Source organism: Puma concolor, chromosome B4 (assembly GCF_028749965.1).
Source record: "Puma concolor isolate L17-30 chromosome B4, mPumCon1.1.hap2, whole genome shotgun sequence".
Classification (NCBI taxonomy): domain Eukaryota; kingdom Metazoa; phylum Chordata; class Mammalia; order Carnivora; family Felidae; genus Puma; species Puma concolor.
In genome coordinates this window covers 87473060-87492622 of record NC_141673.1, presented here as the reverse complement: position 1 = coordinate 87492622, position 19563 = coordinate 87473060, and the positions used below count along the sequence as shown (strand labels likewise).

Sequence of the window (19563 nt, the reverse complement as noted above, 5' to 3'; positions counted from 1 at the left end):
CAGCATTTATTCTACTGCTAAGTCCTTACACATACTAATCAATCAATTCACTGAATAAAAGCACCTGTGGTCAAAACGATACAATGGAATGACAAATTCAGTTTAGGAAATAGAAGCTACTGCTTATGTGAACTGCCAGTTCTAAAAGAGGTCCCCACCAGAGGACCTTTTATCTGTCTAGTGATAAATTATAACTTCCATCGAGTTTGTGAATTCAACACTTCCCTCCAGAAGAGAAGCCTTTGATTTTCAAAGCTAAAAGAGAGGCCTCTTCTTGGATTTCCAGTGATTCAATGGCATCTATCTATCTTTTCTATAGTGAAAACTATAATTCTATAAAACAGACTTGCAAATAGTTAATAGAGATTCAATCTCTTTCCTTTTGTAGCCCTCAGAAGTACTGGTCTATGGCACCACTGAGTATCTGGGGGAATATATCAGGGCCTCCAAAGTATAAGATCAGTGCACACCTGTCTGTTGTGGAGTTATGAACACACAAAAAAGCTCTGTGTTGCTTCATAAAACAGGCTCTCGTGCAAGCTCACCCTGAATACTATTTTCACTTCAGTCTGTTGATTCTAAAGACTTTCTTTTTGGCTTCCCGATGTGAATTTTCTTTTATCCTTTCACCACACAGCAAGACAAAGCCTTGGAAAGACAGCCTTTAGATAGAGTTACACAATTTTCGCAAATGGAAACACCGGTGCCAAAGAACTGGAAGTGTTTAGTGCAGAGGGCTGAAGAGAAAACGCCATGTCGAACCAGAGAACGTAAGCAGCATTCAAAGGTTAGGCTGTAGTGACACTCTGCACGTGATTGCGGCCCCCTCCACTTGGCACCCACAGGAAAAATGCTCCCCTCTCTGCCAAAGCAACCTGGGTGGTCATGGTCTTGCTAGTTTTCCTCCAGCCAATTAGTTTGCTCTTTTAGACTCTTGTCCTTTTTCGATGTGAGTGTATGGTGACCTTTATCTTTTTTTGCTAATTCAGAAGGAGTATGAAATGAATACAGTGGTCAGGGCTACCTCTTCCGTAGGGAAAGCTGTTCACTCAGAGAAGGGGAATAACTTGTGATTGTTTTAACTCTCACTTAAGTTGATGAGGGAAAGAAATGAGAGCCATGTATTTAAAATAAATTAGAGAATGAACAAAAATTGGATGGGGCTCATGGATCTTCCCGAATCCCACAAAAGGTGTTTTTCTCTGGTTTCCCTTCCTTTCTTCTTGAGATTTTCTGTCCAGGGAATCCAGTGACATTGCTTTTGAAAGCTCAAATTGAGAATGAAGAGAAAGGGAGGCAAAAAATAGCCACAGAAAACCACAATAAATTTTCTCCCCTTTCTCTTCATTAAGGTGATGAGTGAATTAGAGTTGGTGAAATCCCTAGATCTGCATCAGGATCTCCCCTCACACAGGAGAGCAAACACTTGCTTCTTCTGATTTATGCCCAATGCCCCAACCTTCCTTGTACCACTTTAGTTGTGTTTCTGCTCTGAGAACTCCAAGAATATTTGCTATAAGCAAATATTTTTCTTAATTTGCTGAGTAATATGGCAAAGAATAGAGAAAGGAGGAGTTATGTCAATACTGTGGGTTAAGTAAGATCAATGCAGATTCACTGCAACAAATAGAAGTTTTCATTACTTATTTTTTTAATGACTTACAAGACTATGTCCACAGCTGTCGGGGTCAGAGAACAGTTCACACCCTAGTCTCCAAGGTCCTATATCTCAACATTCATGTTTCTGACAAAAGGTCCATTTATTTCAAGCTGAAATTGTGTCTCCGGTGATGTGGACATGTCCACAGGAGGACAGTAGTAATGAGTTCTTTATATGTATACAATTAGGAGAAAGGTTATTTCCTAATAGGAGTTATCTAGTTAATTTATTCAATACTCCTACTGTAGCACATGTTCTTGGATTACAGCATTTATATTCAAATAAATATTCTGATATTTACATACTCTAAATAACAGCCTGGTTCTAACGAACACTCTCAATGTACTCAGAAAAAAAAAAAAAAAACAGAAAGAGAGTGAATCTGACTAGTTTTAAGTTGGATCACTGAGGGCTGTCTAGAGGGGTGTGTGTGTGTGTGTGTGTGTGTGTGTGTGTGTGTGTGTGCGTGCACACCTATATAAACCTATATACACCTATATAAACTTATTGACACACACAATTAGGCAAAAGAGACAAATCATATACAAAAGACTGTGGAACTTGATTTCTGTCTGCAGATATGCCTGGAAGTTTGCAATGAATCAACAAGTTCCTTAAAAAATTTACTTTTATCCATAAGAAATAGAAGCCAAAGATTCCTGATTTATTTTTGTATTGGTTTTTAAGGGAGAGCTCTGGTAATGAGATTAGACAGCAAATGTTGGAAGGATTATAACACAGAAAACAAAGACAAGACATACTAACAAATGTATTATAAAGGAACAAAATAGATAGCAAAGTCTGCCCTTCCTGTTTCAAATACCAGTATTTTCTTTCAGTTTCTACAGTTGGAACTAGAATTCTTTTACATTCAGGTTGGTCTGCTGCCTTTTCACTTGGGGGTTAAAGTAATGGGCCATGAGTCAAACTGAACTAAGCCATTCTGAATCTGGCCACTCTTTCTCTCTAATTTTTCCTGACTTCCCCTTTTTTGGCAGTCTGAAGGCTCTAATATCTTGTCTTCTGGCTATGAGAGTAGAACATACGGTTTGCTTGAAGATTCTTGTTAAACACTTGTCCATTAACCTGACAGTAGGAAGTGCAAAAGAGCAGAAACAGGAGTCTGGTCACACATTCACCTCAAGTCCAAAGCAAACACACTTGCCCCTTAAAAAACATGCTTGATCTCCAAGTTAAGAAAAATCAGATAACAAAGGTAACTACTGATATTTTCCCTTGTGGTTTGGGGACATTCTTTCATTAAGCTATTTCATGATTAATTCTGTTATTCAGATATGATTGGGCTTTTTTCTTCCTTAGAGAAAACAAATTTAAACAAACAAATAGAAGCTTAAAACGAGGAATTAGGGTCTGGATAGGATCTAGAAATAAGGTCTTAGTCTGGTTATAAATCCTAAGCAGTACTTCATCTGCTTTCATGCTATCTATATATAGGTAATTCAGGAGACATTTTGTCCTGCCCCAGAGCTACCTGGAAGGAATTTCTTAACAACAACCAATCTAAAATTTGTAAAATATAATTGTCTTATGTCACTGAATAATTTCTATATTATTACTAATATAGTGGAAAAGAATCTCTAAACCAGTGGAAAATCATGACAACTAAAGCTCACAGGGGGCTCTAAGAATCTATATCAATTTGTATCCGTCTATCAACAACTCAAGATTACAACCTAGCCTCCTTCATTTTAACCTCATCAAATTCCTTTCACTATCTGCCCTCTCTGGTCTGTTGAGTTTTGAAAGCCTGCATACAGTAGGGATGTTTAATTAGTAGACTCGATGTCCTTACAATAGTACAGATAAACTTACTTTTCCTTTTGACAAATGGACAGGTAATTATTTTTTAAAAAGTTTACAGACAACTCATCATTACCACAAAAATAGCTTATTTATAGTGCTGATTATGCAGACTAGTCTGCAAACTACATTTCCTTCCTTTCTGGAATTTGTATCTCATTCGTCTCCTGGTTCATACTCCAGCTGGTTGGCTTATGAACCACTTACCAGGGTAGGTGCTGTTTCCACTCATTTATTTATTCATCCATTCATTCAAAAGTCATTTGTCGAGTGCATTTGCTAATCAGTGAACTAGAGGACTTATATTATTATTTTTCATCGCAACACCCCCATATTCTTGTTTCTATTTTACAGATGGGAAACAGGACTCAAATAAATTAATTAACTTGCTAGATTCAAGTCTGCATGAGGCCAAAGCATGTGCCTGTTCTCCTACTTCATAAAGGAAAGAAGAAGGCAACAGATGATTAATTGCAGTTTTTTATGTTTTGTGCTAATGTGATCCTCCACTGGCTTAAAACATAGAAAGTCACCATCTCTTCTAGGCTTGTCCTGCTCAATGAAGGAAAATGAGTACATCTGTTCACTTGTCAAATTTGCTTTTTTGAAAAAAAAAAAACTGAAGTTATACAAACATTTGCCATTCCATTAACTTATGTAATCTAGAGACTAAAGAACACAAAATGAATTTTTGCTTTTTGGGCTATTTGTCTTGCCATTAGCTAAAACATTATGACAAATTTCATCTGTAACATAAACAAACCTGAGCTATTTTAATGTCTGGAAAAGTGAAGTTAGTGCTGAATCTCAGTGCAAGACTAATTTTTACAACTGTCTCCCTCTTTGCATCAGCCCCCTTTTTTTGTTTGGTTTCCATTTCGAAATCATGAAATGAACGTACCGTTCTGACCTCTAGCCATCTGTTGGCTGCTGAGAGAAATAAGTAGGCAATGTTGTTTGTGTCCGTCAGTTCCAGCATACGTTGCTTAAATCTGGTTTCGTGCCTGTAGAAAACAAAATTATTATCATGCTAGCCACACAACAGGAGAAATAATAAGAAACAGTCACACTTACTACTACACTATTTACTCGACAGTGACAAACTGATGGGATGGAATGACTAGTAAATTGACTCCGACTTCAAAATAAAGGCCAGCTGCTACTGCTTTGCTGTATGCTTGCTGGAGAGGGTGTGGTTCGGTGTTTCCTCCTTTCTCAGACCTCCGCTATGAAAAAGAAGCTTTTGGATGACAAATTCCTATTAAAGATCATTTCATAAATTTCCACATAATTTTGTAGCCACAAAGACAAGGCATGGCCTATGTTGCAAGGGCCTTACAAAAACCAGAATAAGTTGTACAGAAATGCAGTATGCCTACTTTTTATTGCATATTTTACTTTTCCCAATGACACAGAGTTGGGTGGGAGGTGCTGGATGAGAACCAGGAAAGACAGGAAACTATGCACGTGTAACAGGAAAATATATACTTTTAAATATCTACTGCTGCCCAGTGTTTCTGGGAACCAAAGAAGGAAACTGGGTGGCAAGAAGTGGAGGATGGGGGTCCTTGGAGGTGGCAAATGTTCTTGCTAGATGTGGTATCTTACGCTCAAGATTCTAAAATATTTGTAAGGATGGTCATTGCATGGAAGGAACTCTTAGTCTATGGTACCTACAGGGTTCTATGACATATACAGTTTAGATATTGATTCCTGACCAAATTAAGTTCATTCTTGGCAACCAATGCCATCAGACCAAATTCTATGTAATCCATGTTATAAATGAAACTTCTAAGAAAAATCTTATCCATATCAACATGTGAGCTACTCTCTCACAGAACTCATGCTACATGGTGATAAATCTAAATAACAGAAATAGTCTCTTTTCATTTTCAATTATTTTTCCCTGAATAACCAAAACAATGGAAAGCTGGATAATATAATCAAAATAACTGGTTTGAAGGTTGGAAGAAATGCCATATCAAAATGTGGTCTATCCACCCTCTGTTCTTATATGGACTGCTTGACTACATGTTGCATTTATGAGGAATAGCCAAATTTCATTTGACAGCCCAGCAATGATTCCTGTTTGATAACAGATTGCCCAAAGTTTCCCCAAATCTGCAAATCAATTTGCAAAACTTTATATTAAACCATCACTATATCAAAGAATGAAAACGTCCTGGATGGGGTGTTCCCTTGGCCCATGAAGCCATCTATACAGGCCAATATAAAGCAGATACTTGATATCTGTCCAATTGATCTGATCATTCCAATATGCCAAACCAGATAAATCAGATAACTGAGTCAAACAGCAACATCTGATCTACAGTAATCAAAGGATTTGGCAATCAGAGCCAAATAATTACCTCACTTTGAGTTATGAGTTTGCAGCCTTGATCTAAATGCCACGTACAGGGGGACCTGCCCTGAACAGCAACACATTTGAAGGGGACTGAGCAGTCAGAGAAACATGGCTACCTTGTCCTGTGATGACCCTTTTAGAGATGAATACAGTGAATAATGAAAAGGTAGAATGGCTCACAGGATTATAGGATTTACTGAGATAGTGGATATGAATTGTAAAGAGATCTATCCATGTAAGAGCCAATCTTTCTGTTTGCAGTGTTATGTCGATTTTCATCCACTCATTCAGAAGCACTTAGGAAGCACCAACTCTAAATGAGACATTAGAATACCTACATGAATGAGACATAACCTCTCCCTCGAGGAGCCCATTCTTTAGTGAAGGCGGTAAACATGGTATTAACAAACAAGGATGGCACAGCACAGAATCTAGTCATAATGACTCCGTACACAAAATGCTACTTGAACATTAAGGAAGGGGGTGATTTGTATTGACCAGAGAGTCGGGATGGCAGGGAATGAGGTGAGGAACGGGGGGAGAAGGAGGATTAAGCAAAGTTTCAAAGAGCACTGTGGGGATGGTCCGAGTGAAGTTTTAAAGGATGAGCTGAATTCTTCAGGTGAACAAGGGAGGACAAAGCACTGGAAGCAGTAGGAACAACATGAGCAAAGGAACAGAAATGAGAAAACTCATGTTCTGGGGCTCAAGACAGGGTTCTCTCCGTAGAGGACAGTGGTAGTGGAGAGATTGGAGGTGGGGCCCACTGGACCAAAGCCACTGGGCTACATTTGAGATAAACATCAAACACTTTATTCTGACAAAGTGCTTTGTCTGGGACTCTTCTTACTCCCCATTTAGTTTTGGGATATTGTTTCAGATACACTCTTAAAGAGTTTGTAAATGGAATTGGCAATGGTCTGAAGCAGCAGCGAGAGGGGAGGGGTGGAAATGCAGTGAACATTCTTTCTGTGTGTTTCTATTTGGCAAGAAACCTTCTGTTTTCCTAATGGAAACTTTGACACACTCAGTCTGTATCTTTTCATCCACATCCAGCTCATCTTCTGAACATTCTTAGACCTTTATTCTGTTGGACCAAAAAAAAAAAAAAAAAAAAAGGAAAGGTCCCTGAAATCTCAGTCTAATTTAACTGTGATGCTTTCGTGGTAAACTACTTGAGGGAGTACACTGCTGTGTGTGAGTACACCATGATCCCTGAATGCAGGGGAGGAAAAGCAGCCTAATCAGTAAATAATAACTTTCCAAAAGAGCTGAAGACTCTGGGGATCCAGGGAGCCTGAAAGGAAGGAAGAAATGGAGGGAAAAGAACATGTTTGATTCTTGACCACAAGCACCAAATGTAAAGACTCTAGAATTTTATTCATGGCAGCAGGACTAGCCCCACATTTTGAAACTCCCTTTGGCTTAAAAATGCTGATACTTGTGGTATTTAATATTTACTTTAGAAAGGAACCCTGGAAGATGTAAATCTGGATGATTATGATGCAGATACTTCTACCCAAAAGTTGTCTTTTGTTTCTTTCAATCATAATTCAAGCGTGAAGGTTTAACACGTAATATTTGGTTCTTTTTACAACTACCTAGACTTCTCCTCATGTAAAATTAGGAATAGTCATGCTAAATTCTGTCCTTGTGTCTAGTGACAAATGTAAATGAAAAGCCTAAACCTTGACTCTTGGTCAAGTTTCTCTCATTTGGAACTGTCATTTCCTTCATGACAATTTACCTGATTCTAGTCCTCTCTCTCTTAGAAAATAACCTCAACTAGTTCAGAGAGAAAACAGAGCAGGGGCTATTATATGTTGAACCCATCAGTTTTCTGTTGTCCCATTGACCAGCTTGACTGAATCCAGTAACTTCTTGCCCCTCACTTGCCATGCTATCTTGTTTTCTTTGTGGTTTTTATCTGGGATGGAAGTGGAAGGCCATATCTTTTTCATCATTAAATATCCACATCAAGAGTAGTACCTAGCATATATTCAATACTCAAATAAATTAACTTGAAAGGACTTATTTGGTGAAAAATGTAATCTTTAATATGATGCACTTATGAGTACCAGTGGTCATTGCTGGCTACAATGTCAATAAATAATTTTGCCATCTCCAATAAGAGGCACTCTGATGGGAAAACACACCACTGCAGAAAATGTGAATGTTTCATGATGAAGTCTATGTAGATTTTATGTAGAAATTCTGTGATACACGTTGTGGATGGTTATATCTCTATATCTCTATATTCTACTTTTTTAAAGTTTATTTATTTATTTTGAGAAAGACAGAGAGAGAGAGAGAGAGAGAGAGAGTGTGTGTGTGTGTGTGTGTGTGTGTGTGTGTGTGTGTCTGTGTGAGCGAAGGGAGGGGCAGAGAGAGAGGTAGAGAATCCCAAGTAGGTTCCACACCATCAGCACAGAGCCTGATGCGGGACTCAAACTCACGAACCATGAGATCACAACCTGAGCCAAAGTCAGACACTTAACCAACTGAGCCACCCAGGTGCCCCTCTATATTCGTTTTAATTCAAGTTTATATATGTAAAATAATATAAATATGTCTTAGGTTAGAAAAATCTCTAATTGAAATAATTACATATTTGCATTTAGGGTTGCGAGAAGACATAATACTTTAACATGTCAATTTCCAAGATTAAATGAAATATTCAGTGGTACCACCTTCTTTAGTGAGTTTACTTAAACAGGGTAAATAGGGCAGATAATTTTTTAAGTGTTAAGCAAACACTCGTGATCAAAAGCTTGGATTATCACTATTTACCAACATTGAAGAAAATGGATTAAATCCTGAAATAACCTTGATTTAATATTTCTTTTATTATTATCAATAATACATTCATTTTAACTTGTTTATTGGGTGCTTCTTCACTAATCACTGTGGTTAATACTTTACATGCATTTTTCAATTAGCCCAAGGGCCTAAGAAGCACAGTTGATTTCTCCATTTCACAGATCAGTAAACCGAGGCTAGGGTTTGCAAAGCATGGTCTACATTATACAGCTAGTGTCTTCTCAATATGGTGTTTCATTCTTTCTTTATTTTTTTTTTAATTTTTTTTTTCAACGTTTATTTATTTTAGGGACAGAGAGAGACAGAGCATGAACGGGGGAGGGGCAGAGAGAGAGGGAGACACAGAATCGGAAACAGGCTCCAGGCTCTGAGCCATCAGCCCAGAGCCTGACGCGGGGCTCGAACTCATGGACCGCGAGATCTGACCTGGCTGAAGTCGGACGCTTAACCTACTGCGCCACCCAGGCGCCCCATTCTTTATTTATTTTTGTTAAAATTTTAGGTAATTAACTCTGAATATTTATTGCCATATTTTTCATTCTTGTAGTTTAGAACATTGCCATGCACACAGTGGGCATCCAATAAATGGTAGCAGTTATCAGTTATTTGTAGATAAATATTTGTTGATGATGTAATGGCTTAATCCACAAAATGAAAACATGTTTACTCGCCTAAATGCCCGAATGGTGGTGAGTCCTTCAGCTGTTTCTGAGAAGTGGCAAAGCAGAGGGAGCTGGGTACTGTCATCAAGTTCCTGGAGGTCCCTAGAGCAGAGAGAAGTGCAAAATTAACTTCTTATGCATTCATGCTCAAAGACTACTGTATTCATCCTCAGGTAGGTTTTTATTTGCCGTTGCAACTTATTTCTTCTAGGACCCAGTTAACAAAAACTTTAACAGCTTATAATCTAAAGAAGAAGAGAAATATGGGTACATAATGAATTTTTGTCTAGGCCAAATTATGTGTTGTTAAAAAAAAAAAAACTACTTGTGGGGCACCTGGGTGGCTTAGTCGGTTAAGCATCCGACTCTTGATTTCGGCTTTGGTCGATCTCAGGGTTGTGAGATGGAGACCAGCACTGAGTTCCATGCTGGGCACGGAGCCTGCTTAAGATTCTCTTTCTCCCTCTTCTTTTGCCCTTCCTTGCCTGCACATCCATGTGTTCTCTCTCTCTCTCTCAAAAAACAAACAAACAAACATTTGCTTGATAAAACAACTAAAAGTGCTGTGGGGACACAGAGGAATGGATGATTATTTCATACCTAGAAGATGGGTAATATTTTTTTTTGAGGAGGTAGAATTTAGGCCAAATCTCATCAAGCTTTGAGGAGGGTTTCAACCAGTCAAGAAGAAGTACATTCCAGCTAATGGGAACAAGAGCAAACACAGGAGACTAAAGAACCTAGCAAGTTCAGTCTGGCTGGGGTCCAGAGTCCTTTGTGAGTGCTAAGGGGGAGAAAGTTTGTATAAAGGAGAGGTGGGACTAGACAGTAGAAGATCTTGGGTGGACTGGACAAAGTCACTGAAGACTAGAAATCATCAGGCTGTGCTTAAGCAACATAACTTGAGAGGCTATAATGGATGAAAGAGAAAAGTGAGTTTGGAGAGTCTATCTCAGAGATTTTTAAAAGTTCTGAATTACTGTGATACTAGTGGGGTTTAAAATAGGGGGAGGATTGTAAGATAGTCTTCCAGAAGTAGGCTTCTAAACTATAACAATCAGCGAGTTGTAGCAGGGTGAGTAAAAGAAAAGAGTCAAATATGGCTTAGCAGACTTGACAGATGACAGTGTTATTTGTCAGGGTGAGGGACACGGAACAAAGCAATTTGAGGAAAAAGACAATGAGTTTGCCTTTGGCCACAATGAGTTTGAATCTCTGCCTTCATGGAACTTTTATTCATAGGTTCTCCAAGGACCTATATAATATCCAATGTATGTTTGGTAGACAAACGCCTGATCATCCCTTTCATAAAGATGCACACTACTCATGAAAACATTTCCTTAAACCATGTAAGCTAGCATTTCTCGAAAATAGGCTAAGAGTTATACTATATGTTTCAAAACATCCTTATTTTTTCTTTCAGTCTTTTTTTCTACTTTTTTTTTTGTTTGTTTTTAGGTTTGGGGGATTGAGGATTTAGAGTTGTGGCATCAACTCTCACCTTCCGGAGTCAACTGAATTATACTGTTACTTTAATCTTCAACAATTAACTTGGGCCATACTGGGCAGCCTGTATCGTTCCAAACAAATGCAAATTTATTTCGAGTTTCTACAATGGATTTATTCACTTTAGAAAATGCAGAGGAGGGAAGAAAAAGAAAGAGGGAAGGAGGAAAATGAATATGAAGGAATGTGAGTCGTTTGCTACTTTTTAAACATAAAACTAAGTGGCTATTTGTAAATTTGACACAACAACAGGTGGCCACTACATTTGAGGTTTGTTGTGAAGGGAAAAAATTAGGAAGGAGAAATCTTTGTTTATAGGACTACATTTTGTGAAACCAAACAGGTGACGATATAACTTGACCTTGTATTCTTGTAAGAAACACTTCCTTACAGAGCTAACCACACATTAGATCTTTGATTTCAGATATTCTAAATTCCATGACATTTCCTGTCTCCCACTTTAATTCCTTGTGGTGTTTAGAAAGCAGTCTGTTAAGCTGCTTGAGCTTTTCAACATGAGTGAGTCCGGTGGAGCCTCAACATCTAGAAGGGATTTTTTTTTTTGTCTGTGAAATTGAAAGTCATGTGGCCATATTTACTCACTTTCAAAGAATTTCAAATAAGAATGGTTCATAATCCATTATTAGTGTTAATTCTTTAAAAGTGATCATCTCCTCTATATTTTGGTCACTTACTACCAATGCTAATAACAGATTATTCCTTCTTAAAATAAACAGAATTCACAATTCCAATTTATAAATGACTAGGAATATTTGCCTGGCCTTTGCACTCAATTTGTATTGTGAAGGGGCAATAATAAGGCCAAATGAATATGTGACTGAAGTAAGACATGACTGTAATATTTAATTTAATAGTGAGAAGATAAGGACAGATTTGGAAATAGTCAGCAGAAATGCAGTAACTAAACTTTTTGCCCCTCTAGGAAGCAGAATCCGCAATAGTACTGTAAGAAATGAAAGAGTGAACTGATGACTAACTTCTCCCTTTCGGTCTAAATTTGCTACAGGAAAATAGGATGAGGCTGGTAATGAAAAAATACTTAATACAGATCTATAACATTTGAAGAACCCTAACTCATAACCTCTAGGGAGAAATAACTATATTTTTTAAATTAAAAAATGTTATATGATATATTGAGAGCCAACTATAATCTTGGCTTTCTTGTTACCTTCCCCAAATTTTCATCATCATCCTTGCACTCAAGTCTTATTAAATATTTTCATTTTACTGAATAAACTCAATATCTACCTTCTTATTCCAGCACTTAATCCACATACAAGGATTACTATATATATATATGTATATATATATATATATATATATATATATATATATATGCTTCATTTTCTCCAGATTCTAAGTTTCTCAAGAACAGGTTCTTGTCAGGTGGATCTCTTCATCTGCCACATGGCTTACAAAATTATTTTTCAACACAAAAATGCTTGATAAGTGTTTGTTGAAATAAAGTGATTATTGCAATGATACAAAATTTACTATTTATAGCAAGACTTCAAAACTAAACTGGAAATTTTTTTTTTAATTTTTTTTTTTAACGTTTATTTATTTTTTTGGGACAGAGAGAGACAGAGCATGAATGGGGGAGGGGCAGAGAGAGAGGGAGACACAGAATCAGAAACAGGCTCCAGGCTCTGAGCCATCAGCCCAGAGCCCGACGCGGGGCTCGAACTCACGGACCGGGAGATCGTGACCTGGCTGAAGTCAGACGCTTAACCAACTGCGCCACCCAGGCGCCCCTAAACTGGAAATTTTAAAACAACTGGTACTACATTTCATTTAACTATGATGCATCTCAGCAAGTGATAAATCTTACATTAATAGAAGAATTTAAGATTCATGGCTACTTTTATTTATATTCAGCTGGGTACTCAAGTACGTGTTAAATGATCCAATTTGAAAAGTTCCAATCTCTTAAAGTTACAGCCCTTCTATCAGACACTCAGGGTTATCTACTTTTCTGGTCATCACTCTGACTTATCACTTTAACCTTTTTAAATTCTTCTAGTTTTTTACAGAATGCATTTTAGCATTTTACAATATTTTATCCCTTTTTTCCCACTTGTGGAATAGAACAATATTAAATCACTTACCCTTGATCTTACAGGTTTTCTGTCAATGCTATGTTAAGCAAAAGGACTATATAATGAAAAATTTGGCGTAGTTTGTGGATTCAAAACTCAACAGGTCAAATCCACATGTTAATATATATCCAGAGCTATGGAAGGTTTACACAACCAATTATAGAAACAATTGTTAATAGATCTCCAAATGAAGCATAATATAGGTTTCATCATGTTAAAAATAGGTTGCATTTCCAAATTCCATACCTAATCTTGAAAAACACTACAGCAAATCTGGATCACAGTAAATCAAATATATAGGTTTTTGAAAATGAACAGAACTTTGTTTTACTTACTTGGAGGCCACTCGAAAGTATTTCTGGATAAAATAAAAGGCGACCCCAAGAGGCACAAGAGCAACCAGGAACACAGGGGTAGCATAAGAAATCATGCCAATGGCAGACAGGCAGAGCAGTGTTGAGCGAGTTAGAGATTCCAAAGTTGGAGGGATGTGCTATTAAGAAGGTAGTTTGAAAGGAAAATGTTTAAGCTCAAAGAAAATTTTGGTTACAATGCAATAAAACATTCATTTTATATTAATGTTATGTAACTAGTTACAAAAGTAGTATATGAATCTTTTCATTGTAAGCAAGTCTTCACTCCAACTTCACTAACTTCCCATAGTTTAGTATCCATTTATCTACCTATCTACTTATCATCAGTCAGTGTATCAGTCTATTTATCTTGGGAATTTCATGTAAATGGCACTATACTATAAATCTTATTTGTCCATGTGTTCTTGTTTTATTTTACTGGACAAGATAGATTATAAATCTTCCCACATAACCATATACAATTCTCTTTCTTTAGAATGGCTGATACTTTTAAAAAAACAGCTATTTCTCTCCAGTAAGACATTTACATTAATTTTCTGTAACTGCTTGTTCATATCCTTTGTATGTTTTTGATTGGATTATTTACCTTCCTTTTGATTTTTAGATACTCTTTATAGATTATGGATGTTTTCCTCTTGCTTTATATATGTTACCAGCTTTTCTCCCACTTAATCTATTATATTTTAAATTTGTCTTTGATGCTTTTAACTCAATAGAAATTTAAAATTTTATATAGTCATTTCTGTTGGCCTTTTTCCTTATTCAGAGTTTTGTGTCTTACTTAAAAAGCCCTTTTGTACCCCAAAACTCTAAAACTACTCTCCCACATTTTATTTATAGCTTTATGTTTTTATATGGCTATCTTTATTCCACATGTCTTTGCTTTGTATTTTATGGATAGCTAATTGTCCCAACATCCTTTATTGAAAAAAAAAATCCTTTCTTACTGATTCCAGATACCACACTTATCCTATGTTAAATCTCTCCATATGCTGGTATTTCTGAGTTCTCCATTTTGTTCTTTTGATCTACTTGTTTTCTGTGATCACCAGAGTATTTTATTTTTATACTGTTTTCTGGGTATCTGAAATGGAAATTCTCTTTCTCTATATAGGATTTTTAGGATTTCTGGGATTGTTGGATCTCTTTTCTTCATTTAAGGTTTCTAATTTTGTTTTTGTCATTAGTATGAATAGAATTTATTTTTCACTTAATTTTTCACTTAGTGTAGAGAAAGTTACTGAATTTTATTATACACCTTATGTAGACACTCTTCTGAACTTTCAAATTGGGTTTTCATTGTACCCATTGTCTTGGACTCTCCAAGTGGCAATCATGTCCAAATAAGGACTGTTTTATCTCTTCTTTCCCCATATTCATTCCTTATGAAGAGTTTTAGATGCATTGTGACTGACACCAACGAAACATGAAACATTTTCAACATACTTATAGTCAGCTGCATGCATCAAGCATTCTTTTTCTAAATTGAGGATAATTTAGTTATTCCTAAAGCAACTCTGAAAAATCAGAAAAGACAAGTGCTAGATTTGATGGATTCTTTTGTCCAGTTAACCTAAGAGGTCTCTTCTTGGAGTGATCCAGTTTTAGAGATTGAGGACTTTAATTTCAGGACCAACTTCTAGAGGCATAAGGATCTAAAACTAAACTGGGTATCTCTGTAATATTTTCTAAAATATCACACCATTGCCTCATGCAAGAGCCCATCTAATTGAAATAAAGGACCTCTAAGACGCCTTGGCATTCTATCCTTTGCTTATGAAGACACTCTGCATCAATATTAAACTCTTAAGAACTTTACTATGAATGGAGATACAACACTGACAAAATTATTCCTTTTTTAATAAAAAATTATATGTTAGTTTATTCTTTGCTATTTTTCTTTATTTCATTCTGATCCCCTAAGTATCCTCTTCCCACATAAATTATTTTGAATTAAGGTTTCCTTTAAGTTTTGATTCCAGAAATCATTTATGCATATAATATTGATATAGATATATATAGGCTTTCATTTAAGTTTTAGATGTTCTCTATGGCTAACAAGAAACATGGTTTATCTTAAATGTTACTTTGCTTATAATGAAAAAAATTATTTTTGAACTTGGAAGTAACTCAGGCACTTACCTGATCGATGATATTTGTATCAGCTGAGAAGCGATTGAGAATCAGTCCCAGGGGGGTGGTATCAAAGAATCTAGGCAATAAACAACACACTGGAATGTATAATACACATACATTGGTATGTATAATAATACTAAGCTATCTGGAACCTAAGCAACTAATGGACATCTTGGAGTCAAGTAAATGAGAAGGTTCCTATTCATTTATTTAAAGACTGAACAAACGCACTAAAATTTCACATTTCACTTAAAGATGCATGTTTTTATGATTTTATGTGGGGAAGTAAGAAATTAGTTACTTTTTTACCTTATTGGTCCAAGAATTATCTTATTGAGGAGATTGTGGTGAAGATTTTTGGCAGCTGTGAGACCCATCCATTCTACAGTGAGAGATGTCACAAGGCAGAGGAAAATACCTGCTCCGCAAAGTATGCTAAATCCGGCCACATAGTAGGTCTAAAAACAACCAACACACAAAAAGACACAGCTTTTTCTTACTAGAACACCAAATATCGAAGTCAGACAATATCTGTAACTTCATTATCTTTAGTCAATTTAAGCAGTTTAAGGAGAGCGGTTTTTGGAGAACTAAAGATAGTACTGCAACCATAGCCCTAAAGCCAAGTCCCCCACCTATTTCCTTCACTCTCTTCCAAGCGCAGATGAGACATTAGAATCTGTTTTCAGGTTTGAAATATTCTTGGCTTTCTACACTGTAGAGCTCCTCCTTCCTATCCCTAATCTCAGAATGACCAGCTAATATATTGGCATAGGTAGTTAAAATCAATACTATCAAAACAACAACAAAAGTGCTGTGTATAAGTTACAAACACACACACACACACACACACACACACACACACACACACACGAGTACATATACCTCCCCTAATCCAAAACCAAACATTATCATTAAATGTTTCTTACAATAAATTTTGAAACACAAAAGTTATCATAATAAATTCCGTTTTGACAGTTCATTCTATTTCAGGTCCTGTTCTAATTAACTTACTGAATCATTATAAAAATCCTATGGCATTTGGGATTCTAATATCAAACTAAATAAAAGGGTATCACTGTTAATCTCAGCATTATTTCCTTGATGATTTAAAAACAGAATTCATTATACCTGATCAGCTTTTCCAGTATTATTTATACTGTACTCTGAAGTCCATGTGGCCAGCCAGTAGTCTATAGCCACAATGACTGAATGTTTCAAAAGCTTAGAAAAAATCATCAGGAAGAGCAAGAAGAATCCTCCAGAAGTAAGGTACCGCCAGCAGGTTTTCCACGGCATTTTAGTCCTGAGCCTCATTACAGTGGACATATTATCATCCTCATCTTCCTCCTCTTCTTCCTCTGCAAATAGAGTATTAGTTTAAGCTTTATTCAGTCAACAGTAGATAGAATTTGTATCATCCTACAAAAAAAGCATACAAAAATATCCCTCAAAATTCTAGAAATACAAATGTTAGTCTTAGAAATTGTGAATGCTTTTAGCAGGGAAAAACTTCATTTAAAAATGGTGAAGAATGAATGAATGGGCAAGGCAATAAACAACATCTATATCCAGATGAGATAATTTGCCAATTTATTATACACCAAATTGACAGAAGTGTAGACTAGAAATTTACAAGGTTACTGAAACAATTGTGTTGCTAATAAAACCACAGGCCTGTTATGCAAACACAATCTTTTGTACTCTAAATTTCTGGATTCATAAAACTTCACCAGAAGGAAATAGACTCTGAAATTTGTAGATACCCAAAAGGGCATAATCTATAGTCTCTATGGCCCATTTTAGATGCGGTCATGGAGGAGCATGAGCAAGAAGAAACCTTCCAGAGGGCAGAGGACAGTAGGCAGGGAGGTCCTCTCAGATGTTTAAACCACCTGGCAACTCCAAGATGGCTGTCCTAAGAACACACTTCATTATGAAGACAGGGAATTTTGGCATTTCCTGATTGGCAAAATGTGATTATTTGTGTGGTCCAGGGTCTGTTGTGCATTGCCCATCATTTCCTTTTCCAGAGATAGTTTTCATTGCAGTTGTCTGTTTATATATATTCCACTACTGTATATTGAGCAGGTTGTGGGTAGGAAAGATGGATAACCTGTCTTTGGTTTATAGCTTCAGACCACACAGATCTAAAAACGGACACTATGGGAAGACTGAGCATCACCAAAGATCCTAATATTTTGAGCTGGATGCAGTAAATGAACAGATCTCAGATAATCTGTCCTTTGGTAGAGGTAGATTCAATGTGTGGTAGCTGGAATGGACATACTGACCAGGACCTGGAACAGCAACCTAGTGGGAAATATGTACCATACTGGGCTTTTGAATATTCATTACCTCATTTTATTCTGTAAGAAAGTAGTACTGTCTTCTTTTATCCTTGAGAGAATGGATTAACACAAGAAGCCCAGGGTACAGTACCCAGCCATATACCCACCCCTGGAACGCTGGAGAGAGTAACATGGCATGACTCCACATTTAGAGTGCATTAGAAATAACTGGTTTAAAATTCTAGAGGCTGATGTCTGTTTACAGCACCAGACATTCTTTAAAAATATTTTTAAATCTAAGGAATTGAAGTGCAAAATCAATTCATTCATTGTTCATTCATTCATTCTCTCCATGAGTATTTGCTGAAATACTAAATAGTTCTCATCTGAAATGTAAAGGTAGCACATTTTGGTGTTCTTTGGCCTGAAATTACAATTTTCTCTGTTTCTTAATTGGCTTGTAACAATGCAGTCTTAAGCAAAAACTGTATAGGAAACATGAAGTATAGTGTATTTACCTTAAGGACTTAAGTGCAATTTATCTTATAAACTTCTTGGCAACAAATGTCAAGGCAATGTAATTATTTCATCTCATTCCTCAATTTTCCAGGAACTCATTTTTTTTCTCTACTGTACATTAATAGATCCAGACAACTGAAACATAACAAATGGCTTTTGTGGAATTCTCTTATTCTTCATTGTTGTATTGTCATGAAAACTCCACAAAGACTTACTGAATGATTCAAATATAAGGATTTCAAAATGGTACTTTCTTCCTATTCCCTATTTATTGTTTATTTCTTAAGGACTGACATTTTATTAATAGCTTGATTTGGTCATTCTACTAGACCTTTCCAACTTCTACAAACAAGGGCCTAGATCTACTTACAAATACTGCCTTTTCCTTTCTGCTCTCTCTCACACAGCACAAACACCCTGAGACACACTTAGAAACCGCTCATGATGCCTGTTGATGGATTATGTACACCTTTCCTTTGCTCCTTTTCTTTTCATTTCATTTTCAGTATTATGTATTTGGTTTAGGTCTTTCCCCCCCCTGGAAAGTGGCTCATTCTTCACAGCCACACTCGTGCTTCAGTTGCCAAGGTAGAACAGTCACATCCCCCTTAAATGTTTCAGATACAAAAGAAAGATCTACCTTCATCTTCATCCTCCATTTGGGCTTTGGCCTCTCTCGAATACATGGCTCTTCGGAGGGTTTTCCTCTCCAACGTTGTTTGGTCCGCTTCCATATCCTACAGCAAACATTGTACCATCATTCAAGAAGCTCACAACCACAGGAAGATTTTGACGTACCAGTCAGTGACCCACAGGTACCAATCGTTCGTTACCTTTGTCAGTCTCGGGCTCTCTGTAGAAGAGCCACAACTCCTACCACAGGAGTACTTGTGAGTACTTTGTAAAGCTTCAGAGCTTAGAGGTGTTGGGCAGTAAGAAGCCAGGAAAAGTAGCAACAACACAATGGAGCTGACCCCAGAAAGAGGGACACCTCCTCCCACCTTAAAGTGCAATTCCACCAGTGCTACTTCTTCTATCTCTACATCCTTTTCAGATACTCCCTGTAATTCTCTAACTAAAGATTTATTCATGGTAAAAAATATCTTCCTTTAAAAATGCATGCAGTTCTAGACTGGTTCAAGTACTATCACTCATCCCCTCTTATTATAAATTATTAAATCAGAGTGAGTTTCTTTAGCATCTCACTAAGGTAGCTGCACAAAAGAAAAGGACTTCAATAGGCATTGAAGGAAGGTAGGTAATTTTGAAGCAAATGAAAAATGAGGGTA

General features: G+C 36.7%; 1 protein-coding gene across 8 annotated transcripts in view; it reads right to left on the bottom strand.

Moving 5' to 3' along the window:
* Positions 1-19563, bottom strand: part of ABCC9 (ATP binding cassette subfamily C member 9) — a 138826-nt gene that overhangs the window by 22488 nt on the left and 96775 nt on the right. For all 8 annotated transcript variants that reach the window (XM_086713901.1, XM_086713900.1, XM_086713902.1 and 5 more), the window contains 7 exons: positions 18915-19011; positions 16596-16825; positions 15774-15922; positions 15471-15540; positions 13290-13447; positions 9338-9430; positions 4383-4485 (listed from right to left, as the gene is read on the bottom strand). In XM_086713901.1, the coding sequence (XP_086570027.1) occupies positions 4383-4485; positions 9338-9430; positions 13290-13447; positions 15471-15540; positions 15774-15922; positions 16596-16825; positions 18915-19011 (900 nt within the window). The remainder of the gene's footprint in view (positions 1-4382; positions 4486-9337; positions 9431-13289; positions 13448-15470; positions 15541-15773; positions 15923-16595; positions 16826-18914; positions 19012-19563) is intronic.